General features: G+C 56.0%; 3 protein-coding genes across 3 annotated transcripts; 2 read left to right on the forward strand and 1 right to left on the reverse strand.

The window, feature by feature from the left end:
* Positions 1 to 58: 58 nt before the first annotated feature.
* Positions 59 to 4862, forward strand: LOC308051898 (uncharacterized protein; the record flags this gene model as incomplete). Its single annotated transcript, XM_080362547.1, has 6 exons — positions 59 to 188; positions 298 to 390; positions 1143 to 1457; positions 1565 to 1713; positions 2282 to 2364; positions 4712 to 4862. 6 exons carry the CDS (start codon positions 59 to 61, stop codon positions 4860 to 4862), a joined length of 921 nt encoding a protein of 306 aa, XP_080218673.1.
* A 3105-nt stretch (positions 4863 to 7967) lies between these two features.
* LOC308051899 (uncharacterized protein) lies at positions 7968 to 12630 on the reverse strand (the record flags this gene model as incomplete). Its single annotated transcript, XM_080362548.1, has 6 exons — positions 7968 to 8037; positions 9949 to 10031; positions 10600 to 10748; positions 10856 to 11170; positions 12284 to 12376; positions 12486 to 12630. The coding sequence occupies 6 exons, from the start codon at positions 12628 to 12630 to the stop codon at positions 7968 to 7970; spliced, it is 855 nt and encodes a 284-aa protein (XP_080218674.1).
* A 1868-nt stretch (positions 12631 to 14498) lies between these two features.
* LOC308051900 (B-cell differentiation antigen CD72-like) lies at positions 14499 to 18360 on the forward strand (the record flags this gene model as incomplete). The annotated part of the gene is made up of 7 exons (XM_080362549.1): positions 14499 to 14583; positions 14669 to 14758; positions 14980 to 15069; positions 15731 to 16045; positions 16249 to 16397; positions 16723 to 16874; positions 18219 to 18360. 7 exons carry the CDS (start codon positions 14499 to 14501, stop codon positions 18358 to 18360), a joined length of 1023 nt encoding a protein of 340 aa, XP_080218675.1.
* Between the last annotated feature and the right edge of the window lie 624 nt (positions 18361 to 18984).

The raw sequence follows: 18984 nt of genomic DNA on the forward strand, positions 1-18984 counted from the left end.
GAGCAGGACAGGACTGAGTCCCTGGACTACTAGCACCTGGAGCACAGCACCCGCCTGCATGGACCAGAGTGTGGTCTATGCCGATCTGAAGTTTGCCGTGGCCCCCACCTTCCCCACAGCCCCTGATGAGGACGACAGCCCCTACGAGAACATGCCTCTGGGGACAGTGGCCCCAGCACCCAGCCCAGGTGAGAGCCTGGCCACAGCGACGGGCCCAGGGCTGCCCTGCCAGGGAGGGATGGTGGTGGGTGGCTGTGGGACCATGAGGGGACACCCAGGGACTCTCATCTCTTGCAGGGCACTGGCCCCGGCGTTGGCGTGTCCCTGCAGGGCTGCTGGCAGCCATCCTACTGCTGCTGCTGGTGGCCACTGTTGCCCTGGGGATTTGCTGTGAGTGTGGGCAAGGGCCGGGGGCCAGGGAGGGGGGGCACTGGACGCAGTTTGGGGTTGAGTGAGGGCCGGGCTGCTGGGGGGGTTGTTGAGGCCAAGGTGTGCCGGGGGCTGGTGGTTCTTGCTTGGCTGCCCTGAGCTGCCTCCATCTGCCTACCTCTGCTTGCACTGCCTGCACTGCCCACCACTGCCTTCCACTGCCTCTCAGTGCCTCCCACTGTCTTCCCACTGTTTCCCCATTGCTTCTATTGCCTTCCAGTGCCTTCCATCATCTTCCCACTGCCTCCCACTGCCTCCATCTGCTGGCATCTGCCTCCCATTGCCACCCCACTGCCTTCTAGTGCCTCCCAGTGCCTCCTATTGTCTTTCCTCTGCTTCTACATTGCTTCTATTACCTCCCACTGCCTTCCATCGTCTTTCCACTGACTCCCACTGCCTGCATCTGCCTCCCATTGCCTTTCCATTGTGTCCCACTGGCTTCCTAACGTATTCCAGTACCTCCCACTTCCTTACTGTTGCCTTCTCACTGTTTCTAACTGTCATCCCATTGCTTCTCATTGCCCTCCCTCTCTTGCCAGCCTCAGGGTTTCCATTCCCTTCCCACTGGCACCCCCGGAACAGTCCCTGCCCACAAACAGACATTCTTATCTCACTCTCCCTTGCAAGGGCCATGCCCTGAGCAGGGTCAGTCCCATGTCCCCCTGCCTGGGCTGTCCCGTCCCTGTGCCCCAGCTCACCCAGCCTGTCCCCAGACTGGCAGGTGACCCGCAGGCTGCAGGACACCTCCCGGGAGCACACGGCCGAGCAGAGCCGCCTCTCGCAGGAGGTGAGTGCGCGGGAGCAGAGCCTGGAGCAGACGCGGCTGGAGCTGGCGTGGGCCAGAGAGGAGCTGCAGGAAATGTGGCAGCAGCGCAACATCAGCCAGCTGGAGCTGGAGAGCCTGAACGCTGAGCTGGGGCACACCAGGCAGGAGCTGGAGGTGCTGCAGAAGGAGGTGCAGGAGGTGCAGGTGAAGCTCAACAACAGCGAGAGCACTGTGAGCAGCCTGCGTGCCTGTGTGAATACAGGTAGGGCTGTGGTGGGGAGGGGCAATGATGCTGCTGGGGAGATGTGGGGGCTGAGCATGGCCCCTTGAGCATCTCTAGGTGGGCCTAAGCCCTGTCCTTTCCCCCAGATTGCTGCCCCTTGGGCTGGGTGCTCTACAGGAGCAAGTGTCTCTTCATCTCAGTGAAGATGATGACGTGGCAGGGCAGCGAGGCGGACTGCAGAAGCAAATTGGCTCAGCTGCTGGTCCCAGACAACTGGTCACCATGGACGGTGCCGGTACTGAGCAGGGGGGCTGCAGCATTCCCAGAGGGTGGGGGTGATGGCGGGGCTGGGCAGACCCCTGTGGGTTCAGCAGCAGAACATCTGCAGAAGTGCTGGGGTGACACTGTGAGCCTCAGGTTCCCATGCCGGCAGGCTGCAGTGGGGAACACAGACAGCCCCGAGGCTCCTGGGCAGCAGCTGTGTGCTGGGTAGGGGGCACGTGGCTGACATCTTCTCTCCCCACAGCATTTTGTGAAGGCGAGTGGTGCCAGTTACTGGATTGGAGACCATCAACATTGCAGTTGTGAACTTGAGGGACACTATGGGAATTCATATGGAAAGTAAGTTGTTCCATCCTGGCTACCTACACTGCTCCCACCTTCACCAGTCACAGGTAGAGGTGCTGGGCATTGCCTGGGTGTCTGTCCCAGCCATGGGACCGATGCTTGGGCATAGACAGTGCTGTGGCCTTCCTGCCCAGATTAAGGGGCTCTGGGGCTGCAGCTGCCTAGGGGCCAGCACTGGGCTGGCAGTGAGCTGGGGGCATGGTGGTAGCACCTCTCATATGCTCTTTCCCTTGTAGGAAATGTTCGACCTTGTACTGTTTAATAACTTCCTCTGGGAGTACAGACACTTACTACTCCTTATGGAAATTACCATGGATCTGTGAGAAGCCCCCAAATCTGAGCAGCCCATCCAAGACCCGCTTTCTTCTCCCGGCCAAGGGATGAACTCTGAGACCCTCTCTCTATCACAGGACTGAGGGACAGGAGCTGGGGGTGCACAGCAAAGACACCCTGTCCCTCCTGTACAGCTACACCCCTGCACACCATCACCTCAACCGCATTGCAAAGCTCAGGGGATATAGGTTGGGAAACAAGGTGTTTGCATTTTTAAAACAAGACTTATTATGGAGAGTGTACTTCTGTGTTCCAGACTCATGCCCACACCTCCATCCCCAGCCCCTGCCCTACAGCCCCGGCTCCTATGACCCCGGATGGGGACACTGGTGCTGAGCCCTGCTCGCCTTTGCTGCCTTCCACTGAGGCTGGTTTGGGATGTGCTTCTTGCACCCTGTGAGGCTTCCTTGGGGAGTCCTTTGGTTTGCCTGGCTGCCCCTCTCCTCTGCCACTGGCTCCTGTCCTGTCCTTTCTCTTTCCTCCATCACCTGCCTTCAGACACAGCCTGTCCCAGAGCCGAGCTTTCTTCTCCCAGTTGAAAATGAGCTTTGATGCCAGTAAAAAGGATTTACCAAGGGCAAGTGATGCCTGTCTGATCTTCCTTCTTGCTGCTGTGAGGACACTGCACTCTGTACAAGGGAAGAGGAATAGGGGACATTTATAATGAACCTTTGAGGTCTGGGGCCTGGTTTCCCATGGTCTCCTCACTGGCAGAGTGGTGAGATGTGACCAGGAGAAGAAGAGAAGAAGATGGGTGGAAACCTGAATGGTAGAAGGGCTACAAGGGGTGTCAGTGATGCTCTTGTCCAGCTGACAACATCCCTGTGGGGTCAATCCAGGAGCTGATGCTCCTTGAGGCCTGCAGCTGGTGCTCTGGATGATGGGATGGGGGTGGCCTCGGGCAGCTTTAGGCCAATACCAACCTGGGCAGTAATAAGTATACTTGAGGGCAGGACTGGTGTTCAGAAGGGCCTAGAGAAATTAGCGTACAGGCAGTGTTGCCATCAGCATGAGAAACTGCTGGGAAGCCCTGGGATATCTGGAACTGCTTGGGAGCCCTGAGACCATGGAGGGTGAATGAGGGAACCCTGAAACCATGGTGGGGAAAAGGATGCAATGAAGAGCTGTGAGACCATGAAGCGTGAATAAGGGAGCCCTGGGGTCATGGGGGAAATGGTGCAGCGAAGATCCCCGAGATCATGGAAGGCTAATGAGGGAGCCCTGAGGTCATGTGAGAAAATGGGGGTGCAGCAAGGAGCCTTTTGACAGAGGGAGAGAGGGGGGAGCAGTGGGAAGGCTTGGGAACTTGAGGGAAAGGGGAGACCCCGGACACTATGAGGAAAAGGTGCCTAAGACCATGGTGGGACCTGAGCTGCCAGGGGGTGATGAGGGTGCCTTGTCCCTGACCCAGTTCGGGGATGAGGGTGTCCATGGGCAGCACTGACCCTCCATGTCTCACTCAGTTTCTGAAGAGAGGGGGATGTGGGCAGCTCCTAGGAGATGATGTGTAGAAGGAGGTTGGTGAAACCGTCCCACAACATTGAGAGACTGCAACAGGATTGCAGGAGGTCCCCTGCAACCTCAGCCAACATGTGAAACAAGGACTTGCTGTGTCTGGTTCATCCTGGGGAGCCCAGACGTGGTCTCCCTGGTGTCCACAGAGCCCTGAGCTCCAGCCACCACTGCCCACCACAGAGACACACCACTAACTCCTGTCCAGCCTCTGGTTTGTGGATATCCTACGACTGTTCAGTACGGCTGCCTCCTTGCCCAGCTTGACATTGACACGTGCCCGCCCTTCCTTCCTTCCTTCCTTCCTTCCTTCCTTCCTTCCTTCTTTCTTTCCTTCCTTCCTTCCTTCCTTCCTTCCTTCCTTCCTTCCTTCCTTCTTCCCTCCCTCCTTCCTTCCTTCCTTCCCTCCCTCCTTCCTTCCCTCCTTCCTTCCTTCCTTCCTTCCTTCCTTCCTTCCTTCCTTCCCTCCCTCCCTCCCTCCCTCCCTCCCTCCCTCCCTCCTTCTCTTCCCTTCCCTTCCTCCTTCCTTCCTTCCTTCCTTCCTTCCTTCCTTCCTTCCTTCCTTCCTTCCCTCCCTCCCTCCCTCCCTCCCTCCCTCCCTCCTTCCCTCCCTCCTTCCTTCCTCCCTTCCTTCCTCCCTTCCTTCCTTCCTTCCTTCCTTCCTTCCTTCCTTCCTTCCTTCCTTCCTTCCCCACTCCCTTCTTCCCTTCCTTCCTTCCTTCATTCCAGCTGCAGGACTCACCTTTTTCCACATCCAATGTCAGCAGGCTTCCATCACCTATTTTCTCCAGACCCTTCCAAAAACCGGTCCTGCCCTCCAGTATACCCACTACTGCTCAGTTTGATATTGCCATCAAGCTGCCTGAGGCCACCCACATCCCATCATCCAGACCACCGGTGAAGGCTTCAAGCAGCATCAGCCCCTGGATTGACTCCACAGGGATGTTGTCAGCTGGAAAAGAGCATCACTGACACACCTTGCAGCCCTTCCACCATCCAGGTTTCACAGAATCACAGAATCACAGAATGTCAGGGATTAGAAGGGACCTTGAAAGCTCATCCAGTCCAATCCCCCTGCCAGAGCAGGAACACCCAGATGAAATTACACAGGGATGTGTCCAGGTGGGTTTTGAATGTCTCCAGAGAAGGAAACTCCCAGCCTCCCTGGGCAGCCTGTTCCAGTGTCTGTTACACTTACTGAGAAGTTGTTTCTTCTCAAATTTAAGTGGAACATCTTGTGTTCCCGTTTGTACCCATTACCCCTTGTACTATCATTGGTTGTCACCCAGAAGAGCCTGGCTCCATCCTCGTGACACTCATGCTTTATATACTTTGTAAACATTAATGGGGTCACCCCTCAGTCTCCTCTTCTCCAAACTAAAGAGCCCCAGCTCCCTCAGCCTTTCCTCATAAGGGAGATGCTCCACTCCCTTCATCATCTCTGTTGCCCTGTGCCGGACTCTCTCCAGCAGTTCCCTGTCCTTCCTGAATTGAGGGGCCCAGAACTGGACACAATATTCCAGATGTGGTCTCACCAGGGCAGAGTAGAGGGGAAGGAGAACCTTTCTCAATCTACTAACCACCCCTCTTCTAATACACCCCAGGATGCCATTGGCCTCCTGGCCACAAGGGCCCAGTGCTGGCTCATGATCATCCTGCTGTCCACCAGGACTCCTGATACAGGGAATTGACAACTAATTTATTAACACTTAATAACTAACAAAGAACTAACCCTACCCCACATCACTAAAGACACTTAGAGAGCTAACCCTTTAACCCACATCACTATTGCCTAGACTTGCTTAGCTCTATGTAACTTTATTGTACAAAACCCAGGACTTCACTGACGCCTTGCAAAAATAATAATCCTTGGTGCATCCTTGGGTGAACTGGATTACAGAAACTTGGGCACAGGACAGGAGATATGCCAGTTTTAACCAACTCAGCAGTCTGAGACCTAACCAGCTCATCACAATGGACCAAAGGTGACCGTGTACAGAGAAAGAGGACCCGGGTTCACGATCACTGCGCATCTGCAACCAGGAGAAGCCAGAGGTGGAGACTATGGAAATGTTCTCCCGGAACTCATTGTAATATGAACTGCCTTCTTGGGGACAGGTTATGAATATGTATAGGCGTTCCTAAAACTTTCATAAATATGTAACACTTTACTGCATTTAACCAAACTCAGAGCTACTGTAATTTTACACATGCATTAGGTGAAATGATTCCCCGTGTGTCTGGCGTCATAAATAAATGCATACCTTCCTTATAACTTCAAGGGTTGTAAGGTCATTCTGCGCCACACCCCCAGGTCCCTTTCCCCTACACTGCTCTCTGGTCATTCCCCAACTTGTACTGGAACCTGGCATTGTTCCTGCCCAGATGCAAGACTCTACACTTGCCCTTGTTATATTTAATTAAATTTTTCCCCACCCAACTCTCCATCCTGTCCAGGTCTCTGGATGGCAGCACAGCCTCTGGTGTGTCAGCCACTCCTCCCAGCTTGGTGTCATCAGCAAACTTGCTGACAGTGCACTCTATTCCCTCACTCAAGTCATTGATGGATATATTAAATAATACCTGCCCCAGTACTGACCCTTGAGGCACACCACTAGATATAGACCCCCAACTAGACTCCACCCCATTGACCACAACTCTCTGGCTTCTTTCCTTCAGCCAGTTCACAGTCCACCTCACTACCCGATTGTCTAGACTGCACTCCCTCGGTTTAGCTGTGAGGATGCTATGGGAGACTGTCAAATGCTTTACCGAAGTCAAGACAGATCACATCCACTGCTTTGCCATATCTATCCACCTCATTGTGTCTCCATAAAAGGCTATGAGGTTGGTTAAGCACGACTTCCCCTTGGTGAAGCCATGCTGACTGCCCTTAATGATCCTCTTATCCTTGATATGCCTTGAGATGATACAAAAGATAAGTTGTTCCATCACTTTCCCAGGGATGGAGGTGAGGCTGATTGGTCTATAGTTACTTGGGTCCTCCTTCTTGCCCTTTTTGAAGACTGGAGTGACATTTACTTTCCTCCAGTCCTCAGGCACCTCTCCCGTTTCCCAAGACTTGGCAAAGATGATGGAGAGCGGTCCAGCAATGACTTCAGCCAGCTCCCTCAGCACCCGTGGGTGCATCCCATCTGGACCCATGGATTTATGGATATCCAGATTGCTTAATTGCTCCCTAAGCCAGTCCTCAGCAACCAAGGCAAACTCCTCCATTGTCCTGACTTCCTCTGGGATGTCAGGGGTACAGGGCTCCTCAGGACAGCCTCCGGCAGAGTAGAAAGAGACAAAGAAGGCATTCAGTAACTCTGCCTTTGCTGTATCTCCTGTCACCAGGGCACCCGCCTCTTTCATCAGGGGATCTACACTGCCTCTGGTGTTGGTTTTATCTGCCATGTATCTGAAGAAGCTCTTTCCGTTGTCCTTGACCCCTCTCGCAAGGTTTAATTCTAAGGAAGCCTTAGCTTTCCTAGTTGCCTCCCTACATCCTCTGACAACAGCCTTATATTCTTCCCAAGGGGCCAGCCCCTCCTTCCATGATCTGTAAACTCTCCTCTTCCACTTGAGCTTACCCAGCAGATCCCTGTTTAACCACGCAGGTCCCCTAGCTCCCTTCCTTGACTTCCTATGTGTTGGGATGCTCTGATCCTGAGCTTGGTAGAAGCAGTCCCTGAATGCTAAACAACTATCTTGGGCCCCTTTTCCTTCAAGTATCCTTGATCATGGGATTTCCCCTAGCAATTGTTTGAAAAGGCCAAAGTTCGCCCTGCTGAAGTCCAGGGTTGAAATTCTGCTTGGTATTCTCTTCCTGCCACATGAGGTCCTGAACTCCACCATCTCATGGTCACTGCAACCCAGGCAGCCCTCAACCTTTACTGCTTCAACCAGACCCTCCTTGTTAGTGAGGATGAGATCCAGCAGTGCACCTCTCCTAGTCGGCTCCTCCACCATCTGCATCAGAAAGTTATCAATACACCGGAGAAGCCTCCTGGACTGTGGCTGGCTGAGCAGTCCTTCCAGCAAACATCAGCGAAAATCCCCCACGACAACCAGGGCCTATGACTGTGAGGCCACTCTCAGCTGTCTGTAGAAGGCCTCGTCAACTTCCCCACTCTGATCTGGTGGCCTGTAACAGACACCCACAACAGTATCACCCCTGCCAGCCTGCCCCTTGATTCTCACCCACAGACTCTCATCTCACCCCTCATCCATGCCTGGACAGTACTCAATACATTGTAGGTGCTCTCTCACGTAAAGAACAACTCCACCACCTCGCCTGGCTGTCCTGTCTTTCCTGAGAAGGACATAGCCATCCATGACCACATTCCAGTCATGTGAGCTGTCCCACCATGTCTCTGTAACTGCCACCAGATCATAATCACCCAACCAAACACAGGTTTCTAACTCTTCCTGCTTGTTCCCCATGCTGAGTGCATTGGTGTGCAGGCATTTCAGAGAGCGAGCTGAGCACACCGATTTCACCCTGGCGGGATGGGAGGCCTCCCAGTCTTCATCAATTCTAGAGTGCTGCCCCACTGGTGCCCCAGCCACAACCCCATCCCGCTTCAAGTCAAGTTTAAGGCTCTCCAAATGGGCCCTGCTAATTCCTGTCCCAGCATCCTTTTGCCCCTGTGACATAAACCTTTCCCATGTATCACTGTCCAGACTGGTGTCTCGTAAAACCAGCTGTTATTAAACAATCCAAAGCTCTGCCTGTAGCACAAGCCTTGTAACCAATCATTTATGGACTGAATTTTTCTATTCCACCCCATGTCATCACCCGAAAATGGAAGGAGGAAAGAGAAAATCACTTGTGCCCCAGGGTCTTTCAACAACCATCCCAAGGCCTTGAAATCTTTCTTCATTCCCCTCAGACTGTGGGATGCAGCTTCCTCCCCATCTGTCTGGAAGATCAGCAGTGGGTTACTACAGACTACTACAGTAGTCTGTTGGGTGCACCAGGCTGGGGGGCACCCTTGTGATGTCCCTGATCTGGACTCCAGGTAGACTACAAACTTCCTATGATGAGGGTCAACTCTGCATATAGTGCCCTCTGTCACTCTCAGAAGGGAATTGCCTGTTACAATTACCGTTCTTTCTTTCTTATCAGAGACAGTCTTGAGGTGTGGAGTCAACTGCCTCTTTCTGTGTGACGTTGTAGGGGGCCCTTGCTCCACATCCTCACATTTCCACCCATCTTCTTCTCTTCTTCTCCTGGTCACATCTCACCACTCTGCCAGTGAGGAGACCATGGGAAATCAGGCCCCAGACCTCAAAGGTTCATTATAAATGTCCCCTATTCCTCTTCCCTTGTACAGAGTGCAGTGTCCTCACAGCAGCAAGAAGGAAGATCAGACAGGCATCACTTGCCCTTGGTAAATCCTGCCTGGCTTTCCCCATCCAACAGTATGTCCTCCTTAGGCCTGGACCATCACATGCCCAGGAGGACATGCTCCAATTTTTTACTGGCATCAAAGCTCATTTTCAACTGGGAGAAGAAAGCTCGGGTCCGGGACAGGCTGTGTCTGAAGGCAGGTGATGGAGGAAAGAGAAAGGACAGGACAGGAGCCAGTGGCAGAGGAGAGGGGCAGCCAGGCAAACCAAAGGACTCCCCAAGGAAGCCTCACAGGGTGCAAGAAGCACATCCCAAACCAGCCTCAGTGGAAGGCAGCAAAGGCGAGCAGGGCTCAGCACCAGTGTCCCCATCCGGGGTCATAGGAGCCGGGGCTGTAGGGCAGGGGCTGGGGATGGAGGTGTGGGCATGAGTCTGGAACACAGAAGTACACTCTCCATAATAAGTCTTGTTTTAAAAATGCAAACACCTTGTTTCCCAACCTATATCCCCTGAGCTTTGCAATGCGGTTGAGGTGATGGTGTGCAGGGGTGTAGCTGTACAGGAGGGACAGGGTGTCTTTGCTGTGCACCCCCAGCTCCTGTCCCTCAGTCCTGTGATAGAGAGAGGGTCTCAGAGTTCATCCCTTGGCCGGGAGAAGAAAGCGGGTCTTGGATGGGCTGCTCAGATTTGGGGGCTTCTCACAGATCCATGGTAATTTCCATAAGGAGTAGTAAGTGTCTGTACTCCCAGAGGAAGTTATTAAACAGTACAAGGTCGAACATTTCCTACAAGGGAAAGAGCATATGAGAGGTGCTACCACCATGCCCCCAGCTCACTGCCAGCCCAGTGCTGGCCCCTAGGCAGCTGCAGCCCCAGAGCCCCTTAATCTGGGCAGGAAGGCCACAGCACTGTCCATGCCCAAGCATCGGTCCCATGGCTGGGACAGACACCCAGGCAGTGCCCAGCACCTCTACCTGTGACTGGTGAAGGTGGGAGCAGTGTAGGTAGCCGGGATGGAACAACTTACTTTCCATATGAATTCCCATAGGGTCCCTCAAGTTCACAACTGCAATGTTGATAGTCTCCAATCCAGTAACTGGCACCACTCGCCTTCACAAAATGCTGTGGGGAGAGAAGATGTCAGCCACGTGCCCCCTACCCAGCACACAGCTGCTGCCCAGGAGCCTCGGGGCTGTCTGTGTTCCCCACTGCAGCCTGCCGGCATGGGAACCTGAGGTTCACAGTGTCACCCCAGCACTTCTGCAGATGTTCTGCTGCTGAACCCACAGGGGTCTGCCCAGCCTCGCCATCACCCCCACCCTCTGGGAATGCTGCAGCCCCCCTGCTCGGTACCGGCACCGTCCATGGTGACCAGTTGTCTGGGACCAGCAGCTGAGCCAATTTGCTTCTGCAGTCCGCCTTGCTGTCCTGCCACGTCTTCTTCTCCACTGAGATGAAGAGACACTTGCTCCTGTAGAGCACCCAGCCCAAGGGGCAGCAATCTGGGGGAAAGGACAGGGCTTAGGCCCACCTAGAGATGCTCAAGGGGCCATGCTCAGCCCCCACATCTCCCCAGCAGCATCATTGCCCCTCCCCACCACAGCCCTACCTGTATTCACACAGGCACGCAGGCTGCTCACAGTGCTCTCGCTGTTGTTGAGCTTCACCTGCACCTCCTGCACCTCCTTCTGCAGCACCTCCAGCTCCTGCCTGGTGTGCCCCAGCTCAGCATTCAGGCTCTCCAGCTCCAGCTGGCTGATGTTGCGCTGCTGCCACATTTCCTGCAGCTCCTCTCTGGCCCACGCCAGCTCCAGCCGCGTCTGCTCCAGGCTCTGCTCCCGCGCACTCACCTCCTGCGAGAGGCGGCTCTGCTCGGCCGTGTGCTCCCGGGAGGTGTCCTGCAGCCTGCGGGTCACCTGCCAGTCTGGGGACAGGCTGGGTGAGCTGGGGCACAGGGATGGGACAGCCCAGGCAGGGGGACATGGGACTGACCCTGTTTAGGGCATGGCCCTTGCAAGGGAGAGTGAGATAAGAATGTCTGTTTGTGGGCAGGGACTGTTCTGGAGGTGCCAGTGGGAAGGGAATGGAAACTCTGAGGCTGGCAAGAGAGGGAGGGCAATGAGAAGCAATGGGATGACAGTTAGAAACAGTGAGAAGGCAACAGTAAGGAAGTGGGAGGTACTGGAATACGTTGGGAAGCCAGTGGGACACAATGGAAAGGCAATGGGAGGCAGATGCAGGCAGTGGGAGTCAGTGGAAAGACGATGGAAGGCAGTGGGAGGTAATAGAAGCAATGTAGAAGCAGAGGAAAGACAATAGGAGGCATTGGGAGGCACTAGAAGGCAGTGGGGTGGCAATGGGAGGCAGATGCCAGCAGATGGAGGGAGTGGGAGGCAGTGGGAAGATGATGGAAGGCACTGGGAGGCAATAGAAGCAATGGGGAAACAGTGGAAAGACAGTGGGAGGCACTGAGAGGCAGTGGAAGGCAGTGGTGGGCAGTGCAGGCAGTGCAAGCAGAGGTAGGCAGATGGAGGCAGCTCAGGGAAAGGAAGCCCCATGGTGGCAAGGGGAGGGAAGGCATGTGGGAGGTAACAGGAGGGCAATGGGAAGGAAGGGGAAGGCAGTGGGACATGATGGGGAAGCAGTGGACAGGCAGTGAGAGGTAACGGAAGGCACTGTGAGACAATGGAAGGCAGTGGGATGGCATTGGGAGGCACTGGGAGGCAGGGTAAGGCAGTGGTAAGGCATTGTGAGGCACTGGGAGGCAGTGGGATGCAGTGGGATGGCATTGGGAGGCACTGGAATGCAGTGGGACGGCATTGGGAGGCACTGGGAGGCAGGGGAAGGCAGTGGTGAGCAGTGCAGGCAGTGCAAGCAGATGTAGGCAGATGGAGGCAGCTCAGGGCAGCTAAGCAAGAACCACCAGCCCCCGGCACACCTTGGCCTCAACACCCCCCCCAGCAGCCCGGCCCTCACCCAACCCCAAACTGCTTCCAGTGCCCCCCCTCCCTGGCCCCCAGCCCTTGCCCACACTCACAGCAAATCCCCAGGGCAACGGTGGCCACCAGCAGCAGCAGTAGGATGGCTGCCAGCAGCCCTGCAGGGACACGCCAACACCGGGGCCAGTGCCCTGCAAGAGATGAGAGTCCCTGGGTGTCCCCTCATGGTCCCACAGCCACCCACCACCATCCCTCCCTGGCAGGGCAGCCCTGGGCCCGTCGCTGTGGCGAGACTCTCACCTGGGCTGGGTGCTGGGGCCACTGTCCCCAGAGGCATGTTCTCGTAGGGGCTGTCGTCCTCATCAGGGGCTCTGGGGCAGGTGGGGGCAGTGGGAGGCAGGGCCACTGCAAACTTCAAGTCAGCATAGACCACGCTTTCGGCCATACCTTGGGCTTCTCTGATGAGTATGATGACCCCTGCTCCGTCACTGTCGCCTCCTCTCTTGGGGCTGCAGAGGAGAAGTGCAGGTGGTTTTTGCAGAAGCAGAAGTTCGATGTGAGATGAGGAGAAAGAAAGCTCACTGGTGTCTCACCATTGGCCCTAGTGCCAAAAACCTGTCCCCTTCCACGCCCCGAAACTGCTCATGGTCCCTTGAGATGACGGTGGGGTGGTGCAGCTCAGGGCTGGGGTGCTGGGCAGAGCTGAAGGTCTCATCCTATTGAGAGTCTACCCATATCCATCGTGCAAGGGAGAGTGGGGGTGGCTTCCACATGGGAACATGTGGCTCTGGAGCTGGCCCCATCCATGGCCCTATGTGTGCTCTGGTCTGGGATTTGAGAATTGCTGCTGTGCAGAAATGTTTGCCCTGATGCCTAAAACGTGTTACCACATTATAGAGTGAGCTCATGTTCTTCTCCCATCCTCCTGGGCACATCTCCCCATTCTGCTAGCAAGGAGACCATGGGAAACTGTGTCCCAGACCTCAAAGGTTCATGATAAACGGCACCCATCGCTCTTCCCTTGTCCGCAGCCCAGTTCCCCCACAACAGCAGACAGGTGGGTTAGACAGGCATCACTTGCCCTTGGTAAATCCTGCCTGGCTTTCCCCATCCACCAGCGTGTCCTCCCTAGGCCTGGACCATCACATGTCCAGGAGGATGTGCTCCGTCTACTTTCTGTGGTTTGCGTGGAAGTTGCTCAACCTGTAGTTTTCCAAGCCTCCTTCCTGTGCCATTTGGAGCTGGCTGTGATTTTTACTTTTCTACGGTGAGGAAGGACTTATGCTCTTGCAGAGATGATGAAGAGTGGCCTTGCAATACTGTGCTCCACCAGCACTCCTGCACATCTCCAGTCCTGTCTCAGGAAATGGTTGTGTCCAGCTATGCCCAGCTGGTCCCACCTCAGTGTCCCTCTCCAAAACATGCCTTTCACTCAAGTGTGGTTCAGTAAAGACCTCTGAAATTCAGGGAGGCTTGAAGTTTAGGACCAAGGAGAAGATACTGCAAGTGATAGTGTTGTGGTCTGGACAAGGGAAGGTGAAGCAGGCGTCTTTGGTCTATGAAACTCTCTGAGGGGGTGTGGAGTGATACTGAAGGCAGGGTCTTCTCGGAGGGCACCAGGGAAAGGACGAGAGGCAGCAGCACAAGCTGCATCATGGGGAAACTCCCATCCCCAGGGGCCAGGAGGGGAAATCTGCATCTGTGAGAACCTCCGGCCCTCCACAAGCCTGTCCCCAGGTCAATGTGCTCCGGTGTCCAGGCTGGCCCTGGACTTCCCAAGCTCTACCCTGGCCCAGGCATTTGGGTCCATCATAGAGAGGTTTGGGTTGGAAAGGAACTTCAAAGCTCATCTAGTCCAACGCCCCTGCCATGAGCAGGAACATCTTCACCCAGATCGGGTTGGTCAGAGCCCCGTCCAGCCTGGCCTTGAATGTTTCCAGGGATGGGGCATCTACCACCTCTCTGGGGAAACTGGCAGTATTTTACCACTCCCACCCTTTCTCTGCCACTGCCCTGACCTCCGGCTGCACTGCCCTGGCCCTGCCACGTGCCTGGGGGGACTGTGAGCACTTTCGGGGTGTGGGAGGGGACAGGCTGGTTATGCTGGGACCAATGAGAAGGTGCTGGTCTCTGCAGCCATGCCTCACTGACCCCATCTGCTATAGCTCTGAGCCAACTTCTGTTTCTGCAGACACTGGCCACTCTTCTCCTTTGCACCCGCGAGAGACGACGCAAACACCGGCGAGCAAGGGCATCCCAGCAAGGCATCCCAAGAGCAGGGTGGGAGACAGGGCTTGCCCAGTGTTTGCCCACATGGCCCAGAGCGTGGTTTATGCTGACCTGAGGTTTGCCAAGGTGGTGGGGGGCCGGAGCATGGCCAACCAGGCGCTGGAGGCAGGTAAGAACCCGTGGGACACTCCACGCTGTCCCTGCCATGCTCAGCCCTGTGGACTCAGCTGTTCTCCCCTGCCTTTCTCCAACAGCCCTTGGCATGGATGACACTGAGAGCCCCTACGAGAATATGCAGTCGGTGCCAGCGGGGCAGGATGGGAGTGGGGCCCAGCCCAGCCCAGGTGAGGGACCAGCTGGAGCCCAGGGGAGCTGGGGAGGTCCCGGTGCAGGTACTGAGTGGTGTTTTGGGGTGCTCCCACTCCCATCCTTGAAGAGGAAGTGCCCACACCATGCTGCCTGTGCCACCATGTTGACACTCTGCTGCCAGTGGGCAGGAGGTGGGGGGGCTGCCAGGGGTTCCCCGTCTCACCAGGGGATGCCTGTGGCTGGTTGTGTCTTGCAGAGGGCTGGTCCCGGTGGTGCTGTGTCCGTGTGGGGCTGCTGGCAACCTTCCTGGTGCTGCTGGTGGCCACTGTGGCCCTGGGGGCTTGCTGTGAGTTGTGGTGGGTGGGAAGTTCTGGGGCTGGCGGTGGCTGGGCAGCACAGGGAGAGGGAGACAGCTGGGCTGGGGTGGGTGCCATGGCTGAACGAGGAGGGTGAACAGAGGCGTGGTATCTCACACTGATCATGGCTGGGTCCCTCTGCCCTGTCTGTCACAAGCTGCCCTGTATCCCTTGCATGTCATGGGTGCCTCCCTTGTCTTCCACCACCCATCTTCCCCACCTCCTTCCCTTCCCTTCCCTTCCCTTCCCTTCCCTTCCCTTCCCTTCCCTTCCCTTCCCTTCCCTTCCCTTCCCTTCCCTTCCCTTCCCTTCCCTTCCCTTCCCTTCCCTTCCCTTCCCTTCCCTTCCCTTCCCTTCCCTTCCCTTCCCTTCCCTTCCCTTCCCTTCCCTTCCCTTCCCTTCCGCCAGCCTTGTATTGCTGCATTATCCCTGTCCCTGCTCTGTTGTGTCGGCCCCTGCACCCTGTCCTGCCTTACCCTGCTCTCCCGTGCCCATACATTTTCCTGCCATGTCTTTCCCATCCTCTCCCATCCAGCATGGACACCTCCCTGCCCTTCCCTGCACATCGCACCCCCTAAACAGGGTCAGTCCCGTGTCCCCCTGCCTGGGCTGTCCCATCCCTGTGCCCCAGCTCACCCAGCCTGTCCCCAGACTGGCAGGTGACCCGCAGGCTGCAGGACACCTCCCGGGAGCACACGGCCGAGCAGAGCCACCTCTCGCAGGAGGTGAGTGCGCGGGAGCAGAGCCTGGAGCAGACGCGGCTGGAGCTGGCGTGGGCCAGAGAGGAGCTGCAGCAGGCGTGGCGGGAGGGCAACATCAGCCAGCTGGAGCTGGAGAGCCTGAACGCTGAGCTGTGGAGCATCAAGGGTGCCATGGGGAAGATGGAGAGGGAGATGAAAGAGGTGCAGGTGAAGCTCAACAACAGTGAGAGCACGGTGGCCATCCTACGCTCCTGCACGGCTATAGGTAAGGTGTTGGTGGAGCAGGGATGGGGTGACCCAGGGGACTGGCACCCTCATAAGGTGCAGTGCTGAGGCATGACCACTGGATTTTTTGGCCATGTGATGGGGACAGTGTGGTCCTAAGGCTGAAGCTATGGGAAGATGGAGGGCTGTTTGCAGTCCCCCTGCTGCCATTTGTGTCTGATCGAACTGTATCCCTGCCCCCAGATTGCTGCCCTGCAGGCTGGCTGCTGTACAGGGGCAAGTGTCTCTTTGTTTCATCGGAAAAGAAGACATGGGAAGATAGCAAAGACGAGTGCGAGAAGAAATATTCTCAACTCCTGGTCACCAAATCCTGGAGTCGCTGGACTGTGCCGGTAGGACAGCGGGGTAGCTGAGGGCAGGAGCTGGTGCATCCAGCTCTGGGGTCCCCAGGTGGGCCAGCATTTGTCTGGGGGCCCCTACCCTGCCAAAGGTTGGAGGGCGAAAGGCTGATCTCTGAAGCTCATGGCTGGTGCTGGACATGGGGCAGAGAGGCTCTGGCACCCCTGGATGCTGTATACGCTAGAGCTGCTCAGGTGTCCTGCCCCAAAGAGCTCCAGCCCCAAGGTCTCCTTGGGAAGATGACCATCCCCTGCAAACACCTCATCTTGTTCGGTACCATGGAAAAGTAACTAAAATTATCTTTTTCTCCTTCCACAGGCCTTCTTGAAGAATGCAGACATCCCATACTGGATTGGGCTGCAGAAGAGCAGCTACCCCTGGTATGACTATGGCTGGCTGGAGGAAGGGGACCCAGATGGCGAGGGATTCTCAGATGCCTGGTTTTGGGTGGACGGCTCTCGTTATGAAAGGTACTGGGCAGCACAGGCTCTTGTGAAAGCCCTCAATCCTCCAGCATGAATTTAGGAAGCATTTTAAATCACATCGGTGCCCAGTCCCAGGCATAAGCACTGGGCAATAAAGAATATTGGGGCATCTGAGGCTGAGGAGAGGTGTGTGCAGTGTTGTGGTGAGATGCTTAGAGGTCATACAAATGGAAAGCCAACGCTTGGAGGAGGGGGCATGTGCAAGTCTTGTGCAGACAGGAAGCGGTGAGAAGGGACAAAAGAAACTGCAAGTTTTATTTGAGGTCTAGACAAAGCATTCAAGCATCGCCTCTGTCACACACGTGCTTCTCTGGTTCCTCCTCGAGGGGAAATCAAGCCTTCCCACTTTCAGAGCGTTCTGGGCTCCTCCCTGACATGTGCACCCCATCCCCAGCTTGTCACCGCTTCCTCTTGCAGCGTCTGAGAGCAGTGGGGAGGAACAGACCCATCTGGCTGGGTGCTGGGTACCCAGCCCTTGTCCACTGCCTGCTCCTCCATCCTCAGCCCCACCACAGGGGGCTGCACCGCATCAGTGCCCCACAGCCCAGGGCAGATCTTCCGGCCATCCACATGCCATCAGGGAGGACCAGGCTCTCCCCACTGCCCAGCACTGCAGGGACCAAATATCCCCCAGCAACAAGGCTGAGAGTCAGGCAGCGGGGAGGCTAAGGGGAGTTGCAAGTGATGCAAACCTTTTGCAGAGGAATTTATCTTCTTTTTTTATGAGAAAAGACTAAGAGAGCTGGGTCTGTTCAGCCTGCAGAAGAGAAGGCTGAGATGGCATCTTATAAATGCTGACAAACATCTCAAGGCTGGGTGTCAAGAGGATGGGAACAGACTCTTTTCAGTGGTGCCCATTGATAGGATGAGGGACAACGGGCACAGATTGAAGCATAGGAGGTTCCCTCTGAATATGAGGAGAGAATCCTTTACTTTGGGGGTGACAGAGCACTGGAACAGGCTGCCCAGAGAGGCTGTGGAGTCTCCTTCTCTGGAGACATTCAAACCCACCTAGACACATTTCTGTGTGATCTGCTGTGGTGAACCTGCTTTAGCAGGTGTGTTGGACTTGATGACCTCTAGAGGTCCCTTCCAACCCCAGCCATTCTGTGGTTCTGTGATTCTGTCATTCTCAGCCCGCCCAAAGAAGGAATGAGGCTTCAGCTTGTGAAATCAGTAGGGGAGAACTGCAGTATCACCCCTTTTCAGCATTCAACTCCTCCCATGCGAGTGTGCAAGAGACAGCCATCAGCAGCCCTGGCTGCCTCAGCAGGGGTGGTGGGCAGGGGAGTGGCAGCCCACCAATGTGTTTGCTGTTTCTCCACCCAGGCTGTGGCAGTCCAAGTCAAATGGGTCCTGCGCTATAATAAGCCGTGGGAACATCAAACCTGCCCAGTGTGCTGGTTCCAATGACCTGCACTTCTGGATCTGCGAGAAGGCGGCAGGGCCAAGCTCCCCATTCATGGGATGACAACTGCTGTGCCCAGCTTTGCCATGGTGAGTGTGCCCATGCCAGGCTCTGCCGAGCTCTGGGACACATGAAGAGAAGTGGGGAGCCTGGGCCTCTGCGTGGGGCATGTTGATCCCCTCCCTTGGAAATGGAGAGGGATGCAGGCCCCTCTCTGTGCTGGATGGAGATTGCCTCCATCCCTTTGCTGCCATGGGAGCCCCTGGTCTGTGGCAGCTCAAGAGACCCCCCTGAAGCTGTGGTGCAGCAAAGGGGCAAGAAGGGGGAAACTCCTTTGCAAAGTGCCTCTCCAGCCCCACTGTGTGTGGTGGGCAGCATCTCACCCTCTGTCTTCCCTTGCAGCACCTGCACCCTGCATCACCTCTGCTTCAGCCCGGCTACACCCCTGCCCAGGATGTCCCATCCCTGTGAACAACCCACCTCCCTCTCACAGATCGGCTGCCCAGCAATGCCCAGTGATGCTCGGGTGTCATGCAGGCTGGGGGAGGCAGTGGTGGTGTCCGTTTCCCCCCATCTGATGTGCTTCAGCAGAGCAGTACAGGCCCCACAGCCCAGTCCCACACCTGCAGTGGGTACGCTGAATCTTCCTGAGCACGGGGGCTGGTGCGCGATGGGGAGCCCAGACCC

Source organism: Nesoenas mayeri (assembly GCF_963082525.1).
Source record: "Nesoenas mayeri genome assembly, chromosome: Z".
In the NCBI taxonomy this organism is placed as follows: domain Eukaryota; kingdom Metazoa; phylum Chordata; class Aves; order Columbiformes; family Columbidae; genus Nesoenas; species Nesoenas mayeri.